The sequence below is a fragment of the Rana temporaria genome, chromosome 3, assembly GCF_905171775.1.
Source record: "Rana temporaria chromosome 3, aRanTem1.1, whole genome shotgun sequence".
NCBI lineage: Eukaryota > Metazoa > Chordata > Amphibia > Anura > Ranidae > Rana > Rana temporaria.
The window spans coordinates 137,558,983-137,583,982 of record NC_053491.1 but is presented as its reverse complement, the minus strand read 5'-3'; the positions used below and the strand labels follow the sequence as shown (position 1 = coordinate 137,583,982).

Below are 25,000 nucleotides of genomic sequence, written 5' to 3'. Positions count from 1 at the left end.
TTTTTACAAGTACCGAGGTAGGTGTTTCTCATGTGACTTTATTTATAAAAGCATATGGGTCTTGAATCAGACGAGTCCTAATAGTCGATTAAAAACTTTTATTCTCCAGTTCAGACCATTAATTTGTCCGAAATTACTGTTCCTGCACAGTATTGGGGGGGGGGGGGGGGGGAGAAAACAAACACCTTTTCTTCTTTTTTTTTTTTTTTTTTTTTTTTTTTTACATTATTCTTAAAAAAAAAAAAAAAAAATCATAACTTTTTGGGGGATGTGCAGCCCATGCTTCCTCCTTACATTTATTTTGTCAGGATGGTGGACGTTCTATAAATTGGCAAAAATGATACTGAGTGGAAGCAACCTGACATTTCTTTTATAGAGAGGAGGCTACTCCTTTTTCGGGAAGTGCAACTTGATCTACGGTACTTCCTAGAATTTAAAATTCCACAACAGGGTGCAAAGGGAGGCAGGAGTTCTTACTGGGCCCGAGACATTTCCCCATAGCTCAAGGTTTTAGACACAAGCTTGTATTTTTCTAAATATAAAGAATGGTGCTGACGCTGATCCTAATAAAAAGGGAGCAAGCCTCTTTTTTAATTGGGAGCAATCAGATCTGTGCTCTGCCTGTGGCAGGCAGAACGGAGTACTGGAGCTCTTATGCTTTATAATGGTGCCGGAAGCTTGGCCAATTATCCAGACTGTCTCTATACAAGACAGTATGTCTAAACTGGAGCTGTGGGGAAACGAGAGTAGATCTCAAGTATGCTGAAAGAGCAAGTTGTTCTCTGGTGAGTCCTGGCCTGTAGAAGAGCTACCCAGAATATTTAGGATTGACCACTTTCCCTGAGGTTACTTGCCTCCTGGGTCTCCTCCGTGTTCACGGTGCATGCTTACAGTGGCTGAGGTTACTTACCTCCTGGGTCTCCTCAGTGTTCACTGTGCATGGCTTACACTGGCTGAGGTCGAACGTATTGAAAGCTTTACTGTGACTTGATAATGGCATTGTGTAGATTAAGGAAAATAATATGGTATGGCAGAAGGGAGAAGGGTTGGAACAACAGAAGTAAGGAGATGCCTGGAACCAGAAATTGAAAGGAGAATATGGTGTTGGCGCTGCTCTCACCTAGTGAACCAGTTTCCAGAAACTTGATAAGCCATCCATACCTCAGCTGCCTAGCAGATGCTGCCCAAGGCACAGGAAAAAGTTTTAATGAAGCGGTTAGAAACCATATGTTGGGTCTCAATAGACCTCCCCCACCTCATAATGGCACTATCTGATCCTGTCCAGCCAAATGAGAAAGCTTTAAATATGGTGGGGCAGAGCAGAAAAACTGTTTCAGGTGTGGGATTCTTCCATGTGTGCTGTCTTGTAGGAAGAAAAGTTTAATAACTTAAAGATACCACGTGTATATTATCCTTTTTTGAAGTATGGCTATAGTGGTATTGCCGTCCTGATTAGTTTTTCACTGTATTTAGGGTGTAACATGTTAAGCAACCCCCCTTTCTGGTGACAGTGGGTGGGGATACGCTCCCCACACCCGCTGTCATATTCTGAAAATGGCATGGCTTAGTATGCGGGGCTTTGCCCACACAGCCGCATAATTCTTTTACATGAATCTGTGATTGAGAGAACCACCGCTGCAGACGGCTTTGTCGTTTTGAATGGGATACGAGGGTGCTGATCATGTCGCTTGTTTGTTCACGCTTGTTGTCATTCACAAATGAATGTGCCGGAACTTGTAACTGTACCTCCGATCTGCTGATTGCGCGCGGAATACTTTTGCGGACTTCAGTGTAAAATTATTTATGTGTGTGTGTGTCAACTTGGCCTTAAAGATGTGAAATTTTATAAACATTAAACAAACAAAAATCACCTGAACGTGGTTTTTATTCTGTTGGTGCTAGAGATGCACCCGAAATTTCGGCTGAAAATTGTGTTTTCGGCAATCTGCAGATAAACAAAAAGATGCCAAAAACAATTTTTGCCACGATTTTACCGTATTTATAGTGTGTTTTTCATAGATCATGTGACTCAGAAACCACATCAAAACCATAACATAGATGAGTTATTGATGCGTTCTAAATGCTTTTCAATGGGAATGTACATTTTTGGTGCAGGTTTTTATTTTTTTAACTTAATCGTGCAGCTCTAATGTTGGGATATGCCCAGATGCCTGACCAGCAGTTGGCTCGGCCTCTTGGCAAGTCGCTGAGAGCCTGATTCAGTCGCTTCCACCCACTCCACAGTCCAGAGCTCCAGTGAGTGCTGGAGGGGCAGAGGAGAGAACGATAGACTGATAGTCACCGCTCTGTTCTCAGAGTGCGCCAGAGAACTGAACAATCAGTGGTCTTTGGTCACTCAGTTCTTGTTGTCTAGTTGGCAGGGGACAGCTGCAGCAGCGGATTGATGCATCCAACCAGTTAAAGTGGAGGTTCCACCTGAAAAAGATTTTTTCCACCAAAAATCTACAAAAAAATGGAAAATACATTTTTTTTTTTTTTTTGCTTACCCTAAATAGCTGTTGCTATGCGGAAGTGCCAAATCTGCCTCTTCATCCTCCGGTGGATTCTCTTCCTCCTACACTCGGTGTCTTCTTGTGAATGGGGCGCGCTGCATTCTGGGAACTGTGTGTGTCCCAGAAAGCAGCCAGCCCATTCACAAAGCGCCGCGCTGCTCGTGCATGCGCAGTAGGAAACGGCTTTACTGCCTGTTTGCCTTACTGTGGATGGAGGCGCTTGGAGCTGCCAGGATCAAGGATCGACCTTGGCGGGGGCCGACATCGCTGGCAGCTAGGACAGGTAAGTGTCCTTATTAAGTCAGCAGCTCCAGTGTTAGTAGCTGCTGACTTTTTTATTTTATTTTTTGTAATGGAACCTCCGCTTTAAGTATTGATGTTTATTATTTTGAAATCCCACGCTTCTCTTTTAAAGGAACTTGCGCATGCATTACATGCATGCTTTTATTTTTAAGATAAGGACGGGTGCAGCTTATACATTGTAGATGTGCTCAATATTAGTTTTTGTAGAATTAAGCATGTGTTGCTAATATTCTTCCAACTGTGTGCTAGATTTTTCTAAAATGACGTGGCTGTAAAACTATGTAAGCAATAGTGATCTGTTCTAGGAATATTTGTTTGCATGATCTGTATTCTGTGAAAAACATTTCTCCCAACATCTGTTAGTTTTGAGTGTTAAATGTCTCTTCTGTGTTTTTTTTTTTTTAAAGGTGATTTGAAAGAAAAAGTCAAAATTAAAGATAAAGATAAAGAGAAGCAGAAAAAGAAACATAAATTAATGAATGAAGCGAAAAAGGAAAACGGAGAGGTGAAAATACAGCTGAAAGGTACATGCCATTAAGCGCTTTTTGTAGTTGAGCTTTTGTGATGGACGTTTTACAGACCTGTCAATTTAGGGACTGACAATAACCAGTTGCCATGACAACTGAAAATGGCTGTCTGGCAAATGCTGGTTGTGCTTGTATGTGTAAAATAAAAAATGTCATGCTGACAGGCCATATTTCTTAATTTTGAACTTTTAATCATATATAGTGCAATTAATAGTGGTGTAGGTTCTCTATTGACAAAAAAAAGTTTAACATTCTTGACAGCCAAAATACTAGAAAAAAAAATGTAGGAGCAAAGCGTGCCATTTAAGTAGGCGGAAATTACACATTCAAATGTCTGGAGTATGTAATGTATTTGGTATATATAATGTATAGCCAAAAGTATGAATTGCGTTGTTCCATGTATATAATATTTAGCACAGCATACAGAATGTGGTGGTCCAGACTATATTGCATAATAATAATGTACAGGCTGCAGTGATCTAGTATGGGTTTCACTGTCCATGCAGCATGTGCTGTGAGTCCAGGGTTTGAAAACCACGCTTTTCTTCCTTTTTATTTTCTCTAGGGATGCCGGGGCGGATCACAGCAGTTGTGATTGCTCGATGCTGGCTAATGACCACACTGACCAATCAGAACCTCTCTGATCTGTCCTGGTGTTCTAGGGAAAGAGGAGGAAGAATGGTTCAGTGCTGCTGAATCAGGCTTCGTGGAAGGTGAAACTGATCATTCAGAGGGAAGTGTTTTTGTTTCTGAAAATGTGAACTAACCACGTAAAGTGTGTGTATGTTTGTTTTTTTATTTTTTTTCCCAAGCCAAAATCTTTTATTTTTTTATTAATGCAGTAGATGGTGGGAAAGGATTAATACTGTGAGGTAGATATTTGCCAGCACACCAAGGATCTGCACAAAGTGGCGTCCAAATGGGTAGTTTATTGCATGATCACAAGAAAAGTGCAACATTTTGGAGTCATGCAGGGCCCCTTCGTCAGGCATTATGACATGCTTGACGAAGGGGTCCTGCGTGACTCCGAAACATTGCACTTTTCTTGTGTTGTAATCATGCAATAAACTACCTGTTTGGACGCCACTTTGTGCCAATCCATGGTGTGCTGGCAAATCTCTACCTTGTGACTTGAACCAGTATCCAGCTGGTTGTTGCTACAGCACCCTATTTCTGAGAGCTTATAGCAGAAAGTGTGCGATGGGAATATGAAACATTACTTGGGATTAATACTGTCACGCTTCACAATTAATGTGGGGGCGCTGTTAGAGAAACGTACTAATTTCCTATTATGCTGACCGCTCCAAGCCCAAGTGAGGAGCATCTCTTTATAATAAATCCCTGGATAGCAGTAGAAACCTGACTGGCTCTAAATCTTCCTCGTTATACAAAAAAAAAAAAATTGTTGGCTGGACATGCTGTACCCTTTTAAGCAGTTAGCATAAGATATGAGCATGTGTAAACTGTTGCTTCTCTCTTATGTTGGTGGAAAAAGTAAATCTGAGACAAAACTTTTTTATTTCTTGTTTTTTCAGCCAGGCCATGCAAATTTAATTGGGGTTATTTAAAATTAAATAAGATCCATCTTTACTGCCAAATATCAAGGCATTAATTGCATTCTCTGGGCCATTGTGGAATTCTTCCAGAAAAGTCATTGAGATTTTTGGGATAAGTATATACTTGCCTTTTTTGCAAGTAAGGGCAGATTTTTATTTTATTATATTTTTTTCCGGGGGAAAAAGCTAAAAAAAAAAAACAGGACATAGACAAGCACTTGGATATGTTTTGTACATTGTGTCTTGCATGCAGTTATTACTCTGAACAATTTTCTTTGGAATCTATAGTTGGCTTATGATTCTGTGTATGCCAGTTGCATACGCTTTGTTCACGGCTGTGGGATACAAGGTCACGTTAGTTGTTAGACTGGTTCTGTTTCACGTTGTGCAGAGGTGTTTTAGTTTACTATCGTACAAAGATTCTTTTTCTTGTGTGATTGCGCAGCTCTTTGTTTGAATAGTGCAGAATGTTTGAAGTGGCTTCAATAGAATGGGTTTAAAAATGTGCAAGTCTGATTTAATTTCTTCTCATTTAAAATGCATGTTATGCTGTGTTTTTTTTTTTTTTTTTTTTTTTTTTTTTCTTCTTCTTTTAACCCTTTTAGGTATAAATTGGCATACACAGTATCTCACATAAGCAAGTACACCCCTCCCATTTTTGTAAATATTTTATTATATATTTTCATGTGACAACACTGAAGAAATGACTTTGCTACAGTGTAAAAAAGTGAGTGTACAGCTTGTATAACAGTGTAAATTTGCTGTCCCCTCAAAATAACTCGACACATATGCATTAAGGTCTAAACCACTGGCAACAAAAGTGAGTACACTCCTAAGTGAAAATGTCCAAATTGTGTGGTCACCATTATTTTCCAGCACTGCCAAGAGGGTTTCTCTTGGGCATGGAGTTCATCAGAGCTTCACAGGTTGCCACTGGAGTCCTCTTCCACTCCTCCATGACGGACCTGGTGGATGTTAGAGACCCTGCACTCCTCCACCTTCCATTTGAGAATGCCCCACAGATGCTCAATAATGTTTTGGGTCTGGAGACCTGCTTGGACTGTCCATCACCTTCTTTAGCAAGGCAGTGGTCGTCTTGGAGGGGTGTTTGGGGTCGTTTATCATGTTGACATACTGCCCTGTGGCCCAGTCTCTGAAGGGAGGGAATCATGCTCTGCTTTAGTATGTCACATTACATGTTGGCATTCATGGTTCCCTCAATAAACTGTATCTCCCCAGTGCCAGCAACACTCGTGCAGCCTCAGACCATGACACTCTAACCACTGTGGTTGACTTTAGGCAAGACACCCTTGTCTTTGTACTCACCTGGTTGCTGCCCCACCCGCTTGACACCATCTGAACCAAATACGTTTATCTTGGTCTCATTGGACCACAGGATATGGTTGAATTAATCCATGTTCTTGGGCCGCTTTCAAACGGGGCGGATCAGTAATGATCCGCCTCCTTGTGTCCGTAAGCTCAGCGGGGATCGCTCCGTATTTCCCCGCTGAGCCGGCAGCTGACAGGGCGTTTCCTGCACACTGTGCAGGGACCGCCCTGTCTTTTCTCCGCTCTCCCCTATGGGGGGAGCGGATGAACATGGACCGTATATCCGTGTTCATCTGATCCGCTCTGCAGACGGAAGAAAAAATAGGGTTTTCTTCCGTCTGCAAAATCGGATGTTTGCGGAGGCAGACGATTGTATTTATTTTCATGTATTTTCATGTTTTTTTAATGTTCATCCGCTGATACCCGCAATCACATAGGGACCAATGTATGTCCCTTTTTCATCCGCAAACGGATGGATGAAAAAGCGGACATACGGTCCGCACGTCTGAAAGGGGCCTTAGTCAGCTTGTCTTCAGCAAACTTCTGGCTTTCTTGTGCATCATCTTTAGAAAAGGCTTCCCTCTGGGACGACAGCATTGCAGACCAATTTGATGCAGTGTGCGTTGTATGGTCTGACACTGACAGCCTAACCCCCCCCCCACCCCTTCAACCTCTGCAGCAATGCTGGCAGCACTCCATTTCCCAAAGACAGCCTCTGGATACGACGCTGACCATGTGCACTCAATTTCTTTGGTCAACTACGGCGAGGCTTGTTTTGAGTGGAACCTGTCTTGGCCACTATGCTGCAGCTCAATTTCAGGGTCTTGGAAATCTCCTTATAGCCGGGGCCATCTTTATGTATAGCAACAATTCTGGGGGGAAAAAAAAAAAACTTCAGAGAGTTCTTTGCCATGAGGTGCCATGTTGAACTTCCAGTGACCAGTATGAGAGAGTAAGCGCGATGACACCAAATTAAACACACTTGCTCCCTAGTCAGACCTGAGAGTAATTGAACAATAAAGACTAAATTTAACACTGACGAGTCACATGACACAGGGGAAGGAAAATGGCTAATTGGGCCAAATTTGGACATTTTCACTTAGTACAGTGTACTCACTGTTGCCAGTGGTTTAGCCCTTCTTGCATGTGTGTTCAGTTATTTTGAGGGGACAAATTTGCACACTTGTACAAGCTAAGCTGTACACTCACTACTTTACTTTGTAGCAAAGTGTGATTCCTTCAGTGTCACATGAAAATATATAATAAAATATTTACAAAAATGTGAGAGGTGTACTCACTTTTGTGAAATACTGTATATCACATCGATAGAGCTGTTGAGAATGAATTTTATGGTGAATTTTAACCAATTGTGATGTGTATGTGTTCAACCAAAATACTGGATTGATTACAATTACTGAATTGACTTTACAGATTTCTCCAGTTATCTCTAGAATTAAGTAAAATTGCATTTTTTTTGTTGAGAGAGAAAAAAAATTCTATTTGTTTCAACCTATAAATTAGTATTAGTATTCTATTGTTTTTCCCCATTTTTAGCAATTTATTTTCTTCATTAAGAATAGGCCATTCCTTTTCATTGAAAGTTCTGTAACGTTAGTTGGGATGCCATATTCAATGCCACAGACTGCCTTTAATATTGCCTAAGGCAGGGGTTGACAAATTTGCTTGGAATCTAGGAGCCAGCTAAAAAAGTTAGGAGCCAGAAAACGCGCCCCGTCGCGACGAGCTTGCGCGCAGAGGTGAACACATACGTGAGCAGCGACCGCACATGTAAACGGTGTTCAAACCACACATGAGGTATCGCCGCGATTGGTAGAGCGAGAGCAATAATTCTAGCCCTAGACCTCCTCTGTAACTCAAAACATGCAACCTGTAGAATTTTTTAAAGGGTAAAAGTTTGACGCCATTCCACGAGCGGATGTAATTTTGAAGCGTGACATGTTGGGTATCAATTTACTCGGCGTAACATTTTCTTTCATAATATTAAAAAAAATGGGGATAACTTTACTGTTGTCTTACTTTTTAATTAAAAAAAGTGTAATTTTTTCCCCAAAAAAGTGCGCTTGCAAGACCGCTGCGCAAATACGGCATGACAGAAAGTATTGCAACGATCGCCATTTTATTCTCTGGGGTTTTAGGATAAAAAATATATATAATGTTTGGGGGTTCTAATTAGAGGGAAGAAGATGGCAGTGAAAATAGTGAAAAATTACATTAGAATTGCTGTTTAACTTGTAATGCTTAACTTGTAATACCAACGGCCACCACCAGATGGCGCCAGCTTGAACATCTGGTGGTAATAACTTGTAATACCAACGGCTCACCACCAGATGGTGCCAGCTCACAAAAAAAAAAAAAAAAAAAATTTTTTTTTTTTGCCCCCCCTTCCAAGCCAAGTCGCCAGGACCCTATTTCTAGTCGCCATGGCGACCTGGCGCCCGGGATTTGTCGACCCCTGGCCTAAGGTAATATTAGGATTTATGATATCAGTATATTAAGCCAGCAGGACCTGGGAGATGGGGATTCTGGAAAATCCCAACTACAGACTGAGAGCAGCCGCAGAGAGAACCATCTTTCCCCTTCCCCCATCTCATCAGTCAGCAGCAGAGAGGAGGTCAGAACTCCTTCTAGAGATTTTTCTCCTCTGTGCAACCTCAGAACCCCCTCATTTCCGCCTTCCCTGGTCTCGGCATTCTGCTGACTCCATGCCTTCTCTGGTCCTCCTCCAGATCCTGCACTTTCTGCCTCCCAGCTCTTCCTCCAGCTTCTTCCCAGCAGCAACACAAGGTTATGGGCTACACTGTGATGTAAGGGAGGGTGGGAACTCTTGACTTCTGATGGTGGTGGTGCTCTGGACATCTAGTCTTGCAGATACGGTACAACCGGCCCTTTGAGGACAACCATAATGCTAATGCGGCCTGTGACGAAATTGAGTTTGACACTCCCAAGAGAGAGCATAGGGCTCTCTTTGATTGTCACTTGTGTTGCTGGGCCTTCACCTATGGTAAGGTATGGGAGCTTTCCCTGTAATGGGTCAATTGGCCTGGTCCTTACACTTGATGGTGCTCTCCTCAGAAGTTGTCTCCACACAGGAGGATTCTGTACCTGGGTGCAACTCGCCTCCTGCAAGTTGAATATTTTGATGTAATTTAATTTTGTATAACTCTGGGTATAGTATTCTGCTGAGGGTCACATAATCTTTAGTGCCATTGGGAATGTTTATGGGATCACCATAACCCTGAGAGTGCTTTGCCTGATAAACTGTTTAACTTTTGTCTTGCTCCCATCTTAAGGCCTCATGCATACAGGGTGTTAATAAAAAAAAAAAAAAAAAGCTGCAAAGCCATACCGACGCCAGGAAAAAGCAGCTGTAAAACGCTCTTTTAGACATGTTTTTGCATTGGTATTGCTGCGTTGGTGTTTAGCAGTGTTTCTCTGTCCTCGTGTATTTTCCACTACCAAATCCAATTATTACACTTGTACACTTGACGCTTGTATACAGCATTAAGACACATTTAGCTGCGTCAGGCATTTTTACAGCTGTAAAGCTGCTTGCTCCAAACGCGCGGTGGACCTGTTTTTTTTTTTTTTTTTTTTTTTTTTTGCAGCTTTAAAACGCCTATGCCACTTACAGCTCCTAAAAGCCTATGTGTGCATGGACACATCGCATAAGAGAGGCATTTTTAAGCTGTAAAAATGCCTGATGCTCCTAAAAGCGTCAGGAAAAATGCCCTGCGTACATGAGACCCAAGACCTCATGCACACTGGATGTTAAAATAACGTTCTAAAAAACGCCAGTAGCTTTGCAGTGAGTTTAACGTTTTCGAAATGGCGTTTTTAGGGTTTTAGTGTTTTTTGACATTGGAACATTTGTACAGCTGAAAAACTCCCAGAACTAGAGCTGGGCGATACTTTTTATTTCCTTCCCCCTAAAAAAATCAGCTTTTTTTTTTTTTTTTTTTTTTTTTTTTTTTTTTAAAAAAAAAAAAAAAAAAAAAAAAAACGCGATTTACGATTCAAATTTTTTTTTTCTTTGTGATGGAAATCGCGCCAGTCCTGAGGAGCTGCGGGCAGGAGTTTTTAGGCGAGGCTTTGGCCTAGTCCGTGCCGTCTGGCCTCGCCTAAACTGCTGCCCGCAGCTCCTCAGGGCCGGCGCGGTGTCCTGAGGGAAAAAAAAAAAAAATTAGCAAATCGATTTGACCTACCAACTCGATTTTTAAATCTAATCTATTTTTTTTTTCCCCAGCCTTATTCAGAACCCACTAATTTTTTGTTTTTTAAAGCCAAAAAAACTCCCCAGCCAAAAACTGCTGCTAACAGCCTATGTGTGCATCCACACATTGGATAACATGATGGGGAGTTTATTGACTGGACTGTAGAAAAATACATCTGAAGCCAAAAACAGCTGCTGTAAAAAACGTCCAAAAACGCCTTGCGTACATGAGGCCTAATAGTTGTGAGCAGCTGCTGTCAATGGAGTGGAAACCTTTTCATACGGTTATGCCTAAACCTCAGTTCATGTTTGCACTTGTATCCTGTTTTGATCGAAAAGGTTTTGCAGTGGGTAACTCTTCTCTCCTGTGTAAATACATGCACAGTTACATTATTTTATTCTGTCCCGAAAATTATTAAAATATCGTCAGTGGTGAGAGGCTTTATTTTTATTTATTTTTTTATTTATTTTTTTTACATGTGGGCTGGGCTATTTTATTTTTTATGTTTTTTTTGTTTTTTATTGCATTTCTTTGTAATACAGCAATTGTTGATTTGTGTGGCATAATCTTGCAGAAGCCAAATACTTCTGTTGCTTGTGGAAAGAGGTCAGAATTTTCAGCACTGTTCTCTGCAGCATGACAAACCCCTAGAGGACACTGCATGGCTAATACATTTTATTACATAAAATTAGGTCATATATGTACCTTCTAACATCACGGTAAGATCTGAAACCTGTTTTTACTATTATATAAACACAATCTGGCATGTCAATAGTGTACCTAAACTGGCACACAACAGGCATCTACAGGTACTGGCATGTCTCCTGCAAAAGCTAGTTACTGTCAGGCTCACCCTCTGGTTTTATTACTTTAAAGCTATACTATGGAAAACTAAAAACTCCTCCCTTGTAGTGGGCTCCATCTGCACTGCTCATTTATGCCTAAGACCCCTTTCACACTGAGGCTCTTTGCAGGCGCTATAACGCTAAAAATGGCACCCTGAAACAGCCGCTGCTGTCTCCAGTGTGAGAGCACCGAGGGCTTTCACACTGGCAGGACGGTAAAAGTCCTTTTAGCAGCATCTTTGGAGCGGTGAAGGAGCTCCTCCACCGCTCCTGCCCTTTGAAATGAATGGGCACTGCGACTATACCACCGGCAGTGGGTTTAACCCTTTCTCGGCCACTCGTGGGGAGGTAAAAGCGCCCACTAGTGGACGAATAGTGCCGCAATATTGACGGTAAAGCGTGACTTTACCACCGACGCACCCACCACCCCAGTGTGAAAGGGGCCTAAAGGACCAAGTAAGATATTTGGCTTTTCTTTGAGGACTAGCCATACACAAAGGGAAACATTCCTTGCATGTGTGGATGGCAGACGTGCGGTGCGTTTTTTTTTTTTTAATTTGTTTTTAAATACAATTATTGCACAGTTGTTTAATATGTAGGGCTGACACTAACGATTATTTTCATAATCGATTAGTTGGCAGATTTTATTGTGTTGATTTATCAGATTACAAAAAGTGGTGTATAATGTAGTTCTAGTCTTTTATGTCTAAACACTGTGGGAAGTATAAATTGGCTATATGGTTGGGGAACAAAATACCTAATCCACTTTAAGAATAACAGAAGAGATATGTATACTTCTAGATGTTGAGTCTGATACATCAGACTCTGGGGCTTTGGTGAGATATCCGGGGTCTGACATCTCCTCTTTGAGACAGGGAAAGGACTGAGGACACAGATTCCCCAGTCCCTTTCTCTGCAGCCTCAGCTGCACTGAAGATGAATGGACAGGAGACAGAGGCTTCTCTCCGTTTTATAAACTGAAGCATCGTAAACACAGGTTACAATGTTTGTTATGCAAATGAAATGGACACGTCGTGATCACTCGGGGGGGGGGGGGGGGATGGAGCTGGATTTACTGGCTTCTGCCTCCGCTCTCCATCCTGACAGATTGCAAACAGAGAGGGGGACCAGCAGAACAGGGGGGGGGGGGGGGGAGAGACAGGAGAACGGAGGGGGAGGCAGCAGGGAGGATGGAGGTGATAAACTTGGAAGGCTGCCTGGAATTCTGATTGCAAGTATGCATCAAGAGCTTTCCGGTCCATGGTGATGACTGTGCTTGTAGCACGCAGGGCGTGTGCTCTGGGCACAGTTTTGTGTTTTATATAGGGCCACATATATGCAGTCTCTCGGCGTTAAAGCCCACCTACTGAGAGCCCGCACATATGTGTGCAAGTGACTGGAGGGAAGAGCACAGAGCAGTCCCTGTTCTCCTCTTCTGGGGTTTCTCGCCAGCACTTCTGGCTCCTCCTGCCTTCAGAGTGCCCCTATAGCAAGCAGCAGCTTCGATCCCTAGTCTCGCTGTGTGCTTCTGTTGACACACAGCGTGGCTCGGCCCCGCCCCCTTCTCACAGGCTGTAATTGACAGCAGCAGGTGGCAATAGCTTCCTCTGCTGCATCTGAGTCCTGAGAGAAGGGAGAGAGAAAGCAGTACTGCTGCTCTTGGGCACAGCCCTGTATTGACATTGGGATCAGGTAAGTATACAGGGGGGGGGGGGTATAAATGTGTGTTTGTGTGTGTATAATATACATACAAGCCTCCTGCATGTATCCCTACCTTGCAAATGTCACTCCCTTTAGCAGTAGGAGCCCTGCAAAACTCTGCAATCGGTGGGTGGGTCTGTTTGCCGGAGCTTGTGGGCAGAGTTGTGATATCACAAGACTCCCCGCCCACCTCTACACTCTCCTACTGTCCTATTCCTGAGTTTTGAGTAACATCCAGTCAAAACTCCGGAAATGCGCCACATGACTTCAGCATGCCCAATCATGCTGAGGTGTGGAGCAGCCAGTCCTGGGAGAGCTGGAGAAGAAAGGGGAAAGGGATGTGATCGTAACACTCTCTCTGCTCGTTCATGAGATAAAGAAATCGGTCACAGTAGTGGGGGATGTGGCGACACAAATTTCGTCGTTTTTTTTATCTTGCTACAAAAATACAAGAGGGTTGCTCAGAGCGGGATTAACTTTTCGTGGCAAGACTGGCCACAGATGAATTGATATTCTCTACTGTACCGGGTGGAAGTCTTCATGACAAAACTTTTTTTTTTTTTTAAGGTTTACTGTAAGGTAAAAAAAAAAGTATATTTTAGAATCACTTATTTTCCCTGCCCTGGAATACATGTCCCATGAGGCATTGCTCCTCTCATATTCACAAGCTCTCAGGCACTTAAAGTGGTTGTAAACCCCACTTTATGACTTTACCTACAGGTAAGCCTATAATAAGGCTTACCTGTAGGTATAAAGAATATCTCCTAAACCTGCACGGTTTAGGAGATATTCCCCTCGCAATGCGCCGCTGACTGCAGCGGCGCATGCGCAGGGGGGATCCTCGGCTAAAGGACCGGCAGCCGCTGGACCTTGCCGAATTTAAATCTCCCGTGCGCAAGCGCGGGAGTGGCGTCATCGCCGCTCCAGCCAACCACAGCGCTGGAGCGGCGATACCCGGAAGACACGCCGGAGCAAGATGATTTTTCGCTCGGCGTGAACCAGGTAAGTTTTACACACCTCGTTCCGAGGTAAGTATTTCATAATGAGCTAATATGCGGTGCATACTAGCTCATTATGACTTTTGCCTTGCAGGAGAAAAAAATAATAATAATTTTGATGCGGGTTTACAACAGCTTTAATGACATGTATACCGGTCTACTGAGCTGTATGTGTGCTGCAATGTGTATACTGATTTGTAAACAAATAATGCATTCTGTATGCAGGCCAACTAATCGATTTATGAAAATACATGACTACTATTTTGTAATCTATTATGTCGATTAGTTGTTTCAGTCCTAATTATATGACCATGTTTTAGATGCTAAATGGGCACAGTAAAACGTAAGCCCATGGTTTTCTCTTTCTGAAATATCTAAATGCATTTTTTTTCTTGGTTTTTCTGCTCCCTGTTCACAGTAGAGTAGTGTATTGAATTGCCAATGAGCTGCAAACATATCTTGTTTACTTTCCAGTCCACCCACTCATCGCTCCTGACTGCAGACAATCTTGCCTTAATAGTGTATGTGATCCAGCTTGCTCTGTACACGGAGGCCTGTCTGGCCACAGATTACAAGCAGAGAGAATTTATGAAGGTTTTTTTTTATATTCTCTCTAGGCATCTCTAATTGTATTAGCTTATTCTTCCCAAAATTGAGTACAAACTTAAAGTGGTTATGAAGCCACTTTGCAAAGTACATACAATCCCCTCTGCTAGATGACGTTCTGTGCTGTAAAAAACAATATTAAGATTTCTACCTCATTTCATAGTAACACTCAGGTGACTGCTTGCTGCTTCCTTTCCCGCTCTGACAGCTACAGCGGGAGGGGCCGAGGATTCCCCACTGATGTCAGTCGGGAGGAGGAAAGCAGCAAACAGTCGCGAGAACGCCGGGGCATAGAATGTTTTCTAACAGAGGGGATTGTATGTATTTTGCACAGTAATTGTAGCAGCAGGAGGGGTGGGCACTGTCACCTAGCTGACAGGGAGTGGGGGGGGGGGGGGGACAGAGGAAAGACAGCGGATGATAGTCACGTAAACTGACCACGGTGTCAGTGCTCAGAAGCCATGATACACTGTGGTCGATTTATAGGGGTGAGGTCAGAATCGGGCAGGATTAGACAGGTATTTCAGGTGATGGGGCCAAATGACACAGCACAAGCACTGGAATGGAACGGGATCCATTTTCTTTTCTTTTACAAACTCTGTAATACTGTTGGCTGAACGAAAACTGCAAAACCAGCTACTTTTATTCTTAATTTTTTTCCCCAGTCCATATTTTTTGAGATCATGGAAGTGCATCATTTTAAATATTAAAATTAAAGGGCGCACCGACCTAGTGCATTACTGTTTAAAAGATGTTATTAAATAAAGTAAAAGCAATAATCTTACTCACAAAGGGAGTTGCAAAGAACGCTTGTCAAGCAATCAGACTGGTACACGGCGTGTGTGTGTTTGTATATGTGTGTGTGTGTGTGTGTGTGTGTGTGTGTGTGTGTATATAATATATACATTACATACACACACAGTGTGTGTGTGTGTGTGTGTATATATATATATATGTGTGTTTTATTTATTTATATATGGTGCTCTACCTATTGTAAGGCATTTAGTGAACAACAAAAAGGTGTTTTTCCAAGTTGGTAATTGCAAAATTCGGCCATACCTGTAGATTGTTTGGGTGTTTTAAAATATGTATGCTCTCTAAAAATTTTTTTTTTTTTAGACCCGAATGAAAAGCCAAAACCAAACACGGATGAACTGCAAATTAAAAAAGTCAAGAAGAAAAAGAAGAAGAAACACAAGGAAGGTGAGAAGCGTAAACAGCCGAAAATGTACAGCAAATCCATCCAGACAGTCTGCTCAGGCCTGGTGTATGACATGGGAAAATATGAGATCCCAGAAGCCAAAGTAGAAGTGGATGAACGTTTGAAGGACTTGGTTGTGAAGGTAGAGGACAAGAAGGTTGCTCCAGAGAATGAAGCTCCTTTTGTGTCTCTGAAGGAGCCTCGCGATCAGCACAAACCCAAGCGGTTGGACTCTTTGGAATTCAAGCACCTCATTCACATAGAACATCAGCCCAATGGCGGAGCGTCTATAGTACATGCTTACAGCAGCGAACTCTCTCACCTGTCTCCCATGGAGATGGAAAGGTTTGCTGATGAATTTGTTAGTCTAGCCTTTAGTGAAAATGAAAATTGTGCAGCTTATTATGTCATGGGGATTGTGCATGGGGCAGCCACGTATTTACCTGACTTTTTGGATTATTTTTCCTTTAAATTTCCCAACTCCCCAGTCAAAATGGAGATCTTGGGGAAAAAAGACATTGAGACCACAACTATTTCCAACTTCCATGCTCAGGTAAGAGGAAGGGGCTGGTTTTATTTGCTGCTTACATATTCCTTAATGTAGTAATATATTTTAATGCCGATATTGTTGAAAAGCTAAAGCTGTTGCTTTTAAGAGATTATGGTCTAATAAGGTATGAAATTGAACATACTGTAGATGTTGAAAATGTAATGTTAACATTAAATAGGTTGTATATTTTTACAAAAAATGTGCTGGTTAGGAGATTATAAGCAGAAGAAAAATTAAAATGTACCGTATAAGCCGAGGACCTAATATTTTACCACAAAAAAATGGGAAAACCTATTGACTCGAGTATAAGCCGAGCGTGAGAATGCAGCAGCCACTGTAAGCGGAAAAGGAAAAGGGTCAACAATGCCCATTAGCACATCTCACTGTGCACATTGCAGTCTCACTGTGCCATACCTCACTGTGCCCATTGCAGTCTCACTATGCCCATTGCAGTCTCACTATGCCCGAGTACCTGTATTCTTGACAGGCGTCCATTTTTTTTTTAAAGTCGCGGCTTTCTACTGGCGTTACGTTCCATGATAGGCATTTGACACTGTGTTCCACCTATCACGGAGGTCCGCTCATCCTCGGACTTGGTTTCCCAGCAGACACTGTGTTCAGTGTTCTGCCAGTCACGGACATTCTTTCATCCTTAAACAAGAGGACGTCCACGATTGGCGGAACACTGAACACAGTGTCTGCTGGGAAACTGTCCGAGGATGAGAGGACCTCCGTGATGGGCGGAACACAGTGTCAAATGCCTATCACAGGACGGAACGCCAGGAGGAAGCCGCGTCTTAAAAAAAAAATGAATGAATGTCAAGAATTCAGGTACTGACTCGAGTATAAGCCGAGGGGGGGGGGGGGGGGGTATTTTCAGCCCTAAAAAATGGTCTGAAAAACTTGGTGTATATACGGTAATACTTTGCCCAAGTTTTAAGTATACACTTGTGGCAGACCTGGTTACCCCTCGATCTGTTGGCCTCGAATTCCGGCCCAGTTCCTACTATCTTAGCCGAACAGTGTATTGCTCTGCTAGCAGGATCTGCCCGCGATTCAAAACGATGTAGTGTGAATGCAGTCTTGTAGGCAAAAAATAAAAATGAATGCAGCCAAAACATCTATGAACTAGTAAGCTGCAATACAATTGTGGTTTCTGGATTTAATACCGCTTTATCGTCATGAAAACAAAATTACAGTCATGAAAAAGTATTAACCACTTCACAACCAGTCAAAAAGATGTCCTTGAAATTTTGTGTGACCGTGTGTATGCAACACAAGTTTGAGTGAACATTCCGTTGGGGAAAAAAAAAATCCATAGTTTCCTTGTCGGAATTTTAGATCGTGTGTACGAGGCATTAGTGTCAGTTTTAATCCTTAACAATTTAACATTGACAAGGGTTCTTGCAATGGTTTTGGAGAGGAGGTGGGGGGTTCTACTTGGCAGCACATTTATGGGTACTGTGGGGAGTGGGCGACTTAATACTGCTCGATTTGCACAGTAAAAGTTTGTGCCGAGGAAAGGGGGGGGGGATTGCGTGTAGAAGATCCAGAGTACCTGCTCCAGCAGTATCAAACCACCCCCCCCCCCCAAACTCTCTATAGAACACTGAAAGTGCAGCTGTGGCCTTCCCTAAACTGCAATATACAGGTGATCCACCAGGCAGTACCACTTCACCATCCGCACAAAACACCAAAGGAGCCCCAATTCAGAGAACCCCAGTGTCACAAGCCGTACCCCAAACATCCTTAAAGATGACTGTAATGGTCAGGGGTTAATACCGTTTACGATATTCCATTCCACCAACCCAAGACAGCTTATCCGACACTCCAACAATCCAGCAGACACGATCCATTGGAATTCCCCAGACAAACGAAACACACAGCTCTGTTTCTGGTTCCAAAACGAATTAATGCTTTAATGGTAACTCAGCCTTGTTATATACAGTTACAAGCATGCTGCAGTAATCACAGGGACAATGAAACTCTCCACCCAAAACATCACACAATGGGTGCTTAACGAGTTCCCCCTCAATCCACATCCCAGACCGACATTCGGGCACCGAATCTAGAGGAGTTAATTACTACAGCTGATAAGTCACATTCCACATCTATTATCCATAGTATTTTTACACAAAACTGTGTCATTAGCATACATAATGAAATATCTTAGGAGCAGACCTAATTGGCACAATGGACAACAGAATGCAATCACAGCAAGCCCCATCACCACAGCCATGTGGACTTAATTAACATCTCAACAGTCTGTTACACATTGAATGAGACACTCTTATTGACCTGTTGGGTTCAGAATAAACCACCTGTAATATGTCAAGATATCCTGTAATACATGAATTATCATTTCTTAGTCATCCTATGCCCAAAAGGGACATAGGATGACCCAAGAGTCATTAGTGAAGCTGGCACAGGAGTACCCCGCATCCTTCAAAAGTCTCTGGGTATCACGGGCCATTCCGTTACAATGACAATGGACACACCACTGCATATAAGGTACATCCCAAAGAAACCCTGCCCCACCCCTATTGAGGGTTACAGTTTAGACTGCCAAGGGGTATGCAAACAAAGGTTGGGTCAGCAGAAATAACCCTGTTGCTAACACAATGTTACTTTTCATTGATGACCACCCTTAAAATGTGATTCTGGGAGGCTAGGAGTTTATGATGATCTGATGAACAACCGGTTTCTGTCCTGCTCTGTGGTTTGTCTTGTGCTATTGCAATCCATTTAAATGTGGGTTTCTATATTTGGACCACTAATGACATGATCTAGATTATTTTGAAAAATCGCCATATGACCTTTGTGAATATATCTTCACACGGCTCACCATTCCTTTAAAAATAAGTTTTAGTTTTGCATGCTTTTTTACGAAAAGTGACTTGGGATCATTGGTCGGCTTCTGTCTTTGTGATGAGTGCAGGCAGGGATCTGTGAGCCGCAAGCCACCGAGAGGAAAGCTATCCTTGTAAACACAGCTTCAGTGTTTACAAGTGACAGTGGTGAGTGAAGGGGTGAAAGCCGAAGGAACTCTGTTCTGCCACGTTGCCGATGAAATAAGGCCTGGGTGTAAGGGGCATATAAATTGGCCTGGTGGGCCGGATTCAGCCTGCGGGCTTGCGTTTCACACTTGATCGAAGGCAAGCAGTTCCTGATGTAATTTAACATTTTAAGGGACATTTGGCAAACTGCTGCTCCAGTATAAAAACACTGATTTCTCAGCCACAGCGCTAGAAGCTTGTACAGGGCATTGGCTGTAAAAGCTCAATCGGATATAATGCCTTCTATAACTTATGAAGCTTTCTTTCATCTCTTCAGTACAAGACACAAGGGTACTTGTCTGTCTAATGTGGAAGAGCGAGCCCCTAAAGTGGCCACATACAGTATGCAACTGAATACAGTCCCAGAAACTGTCTTCGTACAAAAAAAAAAAAAAAATTATACTCCAAGAAAAAGTTTCACGATTTGTTCTCCATCTTTCAGGTTTTTTCCTGTACTTTAGTTTCTCCTACTTCACTATATCCTGTAACACAACCTGGTTTGATGTCCTATCCAGTAGGATGTGGTCTAAGCATTTTGAGCACAACTCTGGGATATTAGTCAATTTTGTCAAACAGAAAGGCAGCGCTAAACAGGAGCAGTAATAAATCTGTCTCAGACCTGTATACAGCTGTCATGGTTGGCTGGCCGGCCAAGATTCCAGGTGAAGGGGTTCACAAATGCACAAAACTTGTTGCATATACTTGCAGAGCTAGAGGTAGTCTGTATCAGGGGTCGACAAAATCCCGGCGCCAGGTCGCAATTGGTTCAAATTGTGACCTGGCGGCCGGTAATTGAGGCCACGGCAAAGCCGCGGCCTCAATTACCGGCGGCGGGGGAGGTGGGGGCGCACGGAGGCACATGATCCTGCGACGGCCGGTAATTGAGGCCGAGGCTTTGCGGCCTTGTGAAGTCCCAAGCTCTTCCTTCTGTTAGCTGGCGCCATCTGGTGGTGGCTGTTGGCATTACAAGTTAAACAGCTGTTCTAATGTGTAATCTTTCACTATTTTCACTGCCATCTCCTTCCCTCTAATTAGAACCCCCAAACATTATATCATTTTTTTATTCTAACACCCTAGAGAATAAAATGGCGTTTGTTGCAATACTTTCTGTCACACCGTATTTGCGCAGTGGTCTTACAAGCGCACTTTTTTTTGGGAAAAAATACACTTTTTTTTAATAAAAAAAATAAGACGAGTAAAGTTATCCCAATTTTTTTTTTTTATATTGTGAAAGATAATTTTACGCCGAGTAAATTAATACCCAACATGTCACGCTTCAAAATTGCGTCCACTCGTGGAATGCCGACAAACTTTTACCCTTTAAAATCTCTCCATAGGAGACGTTTAAAAAAATCTACAGGTTGCATGTTTTGAGTTAGAGGAGGTCTAGGGCTAGAATTATTGCTCTCGCTCGAAACGATCGCGGCGATACCTCACGTGTGGTTTGAATACCGTTTACATATGCGGGCACTACTCACGTATTCGCTTCTGCGTGCGAGCTTGGCGGGAAGGGGCGCGTTTTTTGGCTCCTAACTTTTTTAGCTGGCTCCTAGATTCCAAGCAAATTGGTCAAACCCTGGTCTGTATTGTGTCCAATTCTGTCACAAATTTGCTTGATCTATGTTCCCCACAATGTCTTTTGTTAGTAAGTTTAAAATGAGAGGTTGGGGGGGGGGGCAGAATTGTACTCATTTTCTAGCAGTGAAGGTAAATGGTAGATTTAGATTTATTGTGGATGCCAATGATTCTCTCTTCAATCGTAGGATTTTTTTTTTAATCAGGACTATAAAAGGCAAAATGTAAGCACACTTGTGATTTTTGCAATTCCTAACCTACTTCGGGGCCGATTCAAGACCAAAATAAAAAATGTTCCTTGCTTAGATGACAAAGTTACAGATTTCAGTATGTTGTGGGCAAAATGTTGCATTTTTTAAGTTGCACAAAAGCTCCCCCTTTTTTATTCAATTACAATTAGATTTTAAGGGATACTATAAACCAGGAATGGACAAATTTTATTATGGAATGCAGGAGCCAGCTCCATTGTCGTCTAGAGCACTGATTCTCAACCTCGGTACTCAAGTACCCCCAACAGGCCATGTTTGCAAGTTTTCCTTTTATTTTGCACAGGTGCTTTAAATCGGAGTCAATGGCTTGGTATTTTGGACAGCTTTTTTATCTAAGAGAAATTCCAAAAACCATGGCCTGTTGGGGGTACTTGAAGATGGAGGTTGAGAACCTCTGAATTAGAGAGCCTCAAAAGTTTTCTGCCCGCTATAAACTTTAAGGAGAATGAATTACCTGGCATTTGTCCATCCCTGCTTTAAACAAAGACCGAAAGATCCATAAAAGTAACCATGTATTCTGTCCACAGTAGGTAAACACAATGGCTACACAGCACACACTATAGTATTCTATTCTTCTTTCACCTTACTCTCCCATCACCTTAAACTGCTGCTGAGACGCTTCATCACCAGGTGGCGCCACTACATGGAATGCTCTTTTTCAATTCAGATTTCGACCCCTTTCACACTGGGTCCTTTTGCAGGCACTCTAACGATAAAAATAGCACCTGCAAACCGACCTGAAACAGCCGCTGCTGTCTCTCCAGTGTGAAAGCCTGAGGGCTTTCACACTGGAGTGGTGCGCTAGCAGGACGGTAAAAAAAAGTCCTGCTATGAAATCAATGGGCACCGCGGCTATACCGCCAGCAAAGCACCTCTGCAGAGGCGCTTTGCAGGGGTTTTTAACCCTTTCTCGGCTGTCAGCGGGGTGTAAAACCGGCCCGATTAGCGCATCAAAACTGACGGTAAAAACGTTGCTTTGCTGCCGCAGTGTGGAAGGGGCCTACACTCATATAAAGCGTTTCTGCTACACGGACTGCTACATTCCAAACCTTAGTAGCCCATTGAGGAAAGTTTGTGTTCCCCAGGAGGATAGGCCTGTGTTCAAAGCTTTCGGGCTAAGAAAATAACTAATTTCATGCCTACTGCCTCTGCCCACAGTTGGACCTTTTTTTTTTTTACCTATGGCCTTAGCCGCTTCCGGACCGACCACCGTACATATACTGCAGCAGCGCTTCCTGGCTGTGCGAAATCACGTTCCTGTACATCATTTTGTATAGGTGAAGCGACGTGATTGGACACAGCGGGAGCCAATCAGCAGGTTCGGTGGCCTTGATGGCCTTGATGGCAGATCGTTCTGTGGAGAGATGGATCAGCAGTGTGCCACAAGGCACACAGCTGATCTGTCAGGGAGCAAAGGAGAGATTGTTCTGTTTCAGCTAAGCTGAAACAAGATCTCTCTCTTTCACCAGTCTGTCTATCCCCCATACAGATAAAAAGCACATCCCAGGCACACGCTTAACACCTTGATTGCCCTTTTTTTTTTTTTTTTGCATTGATCACTGTATTGGTGTCAGTGTACAATTTTGTCAGCCGCAATGTCGTAGTCCCACTTAAAATCGCTGATCGCTGCCATTACTAGTAAAAACAATAAAACAATTAAAATGAGTCCCTAAATCCATCCCATAGTTTTTGGATGCTAACTTTTGCACTAGCCAATCAACGTATGCTTATTGGGATTTTTGACAAATATGTAGCAGAATACATATTGGCTTAAATTGATGAAGACATTCCCAATAAAATTTTTTTTTTTTTTTTTTTTTTTTTTTTTTATGTTTTATAGCAGAAAGTAAAAAAAAAATTGTTGGGGGTTTTTATGGCACAAAAAATGGTGGATCAAATACCACCAAAAGAAAGTTCTATTTGTGTGGGGGGGGGGGGGGAGAGGGACATCAATTTTATTTGGGTACAACATCAAACAACCGCACAATTGTAAGTTAAAGCAACGCAGTGCCGTATCGCAAAAAATGGCCTGGTTAGAAAGTGAGTAAAACCTTCCGTAGCTGAAGTGGTTAAGTTACGGCGTAAATGGCTTGGATGAATCTCCTCTATGCGCATGCGCAGGAAGTCTTAAAGCGGTTGTATAGTAATTTTTTCATCTTTTTACCTACAGGTAAGCCTATAAATAAGACTTACCTGTAGGTAAAAAGAATATCTCCTAAACCTGTATGGTTTAGGAGATATTCCCCTCGCAATGAGCTGCTGACTTAAGCGGCACATGCGCACCAGGGATTCTTGGCTGAAAGCCCGGACCTTGCCGCATAGAAGTCTCCTGCGCGCATGCGGTGCATACTGGCTTATTATGCCTTTTTTGCCTTACAGTTGTCCAGCGGGTATACAACCGCTTTAAATGCTGGCCACCTGAGCTCCCATGCAAAAAATGCTTTGAGCTGTTAAGTTGAAGGTGAACAACTTTTTGGTCTGTCCCTTGATGAGTACAGCAGTGAGATCACAGGGGGTAAGAGGGCACTCCTCCCTCAGAAGGTGGTTGGCACCTCTACTAGTAGCTCTTTTTTACTCCTGCAGTTAAAGCGTTTGTACAGGAAAACATTTTTTTTGTTTAAAATAACAAACATGTCATACTTACCTCCACTGTGCAGTTCGTTTTGCACAGAGTGGCCCCGATCCACGTCTTCTGGGGTCCCTTGGTGGCTGTCTCGGTCCTCCCCGCAATTGGCAACCACAGTCATGCGAGAGCTCGCATGGTGGTCACTAATTGCGGGCGTGCTCCCGTGATACAGCGAGCGGCCATAGCCGCTCACTATATCACTCGGCCCCGCCCCTCGGCGCGCCGCGTCACTGGATGTGATTGACAGCAGCGCCAGCCAATGGCTGCGCTGCTCTCAATCCCATTTGCTCTAGCTGAGCGGCGAAGAGGATCTCGGGACCACGCGGGACTTTCGAGGGGCCAGGTAAGTATAACGGGGGCTCGGGGGGGATGCGGCGTTATGCAATGTTTTTTCACCTTAATGCATAGATTGCATGCAGGTAAAAAAAATTTTTTTTCCATTTACGACTCCTTTTAAGATGGATACCTTTTTAACCAGAATGCCTCCCTTACAACTTAAAAAGTTCATTGGTATCATGCCGCAGGCTTTGTAAAAAGATGTTTGACCTGAGACTATGCAGGCCAATACATGCTTTGGTGAGGTATCAAGGGTTTTCCCTTTGAGACAGGGAAAAGTATTGAGGACACGGATTCCCCAGTCCTTTTCTCTGCAGCCTCGGCTGCACTGAAAGTGAATGGACAGGAGAGGCTCCTGTCCATTTATAACTGAAACATCATAAACTGTGTTTACGATGCTTTTGTTTTTATAAATGGACAGTCAGTGATCACGGACTCTATCCATTCAGAAAAAGGAGCCGGTAAATTACAGATTTACCGACTCCTTCTTCCATTCTCCATCCTGAAAGACCTGCGACGAGGCAAGATGACACAGGGAGATGGTCGGGGCGATTGGTGCAGCGGTGGGGGCAGTTATAAGCACTGATCTTCGTGTATAGCTTTCAATAAAGCACTTGACAGCTGTGGGAGGGGAAGAATTTAAATTCACTGTATGTGCCCCAAATGCCTTTGCAAACACCAATATTATCTTGTAAAAGTAGCAGTAACATCATTGCTACAGCTCTCTGAATTAGTATTTTGCCCCCTTCCTGATTTTTTTATTTATTTTTTTTTATT

General features: G+C 42.9%; 1 protein-coding gene across 2 annotated transcripts in view; it reads left to right on the top strand.

Moving 5' to 3' along the window:
- Positions 1 to 25,000, top strand: part of RSBN1L (round spermatid basic protein 1 like) — a 97,543-nt gene that overhangs the window by 16,853 nt on the left and 55,690 nt on the right. For both annotated transcript variants that reach the window (XM_040343468.1, XM_040343469.1), the window contains exons 2-3: positions 3,224 to 3,340; positions 15,730 to 16,364. In XM_040343468.1, coding sequence (XP_040199402.1) covers positions 3,224 to 3,340; positions 15,730 to 16,364 — 752 coding nt within the window. The remainder of the gene's footprint in view (positions 1 to 3,223; positions 3,341 to 15,729; positions 16,365 to 25,000) is intronic.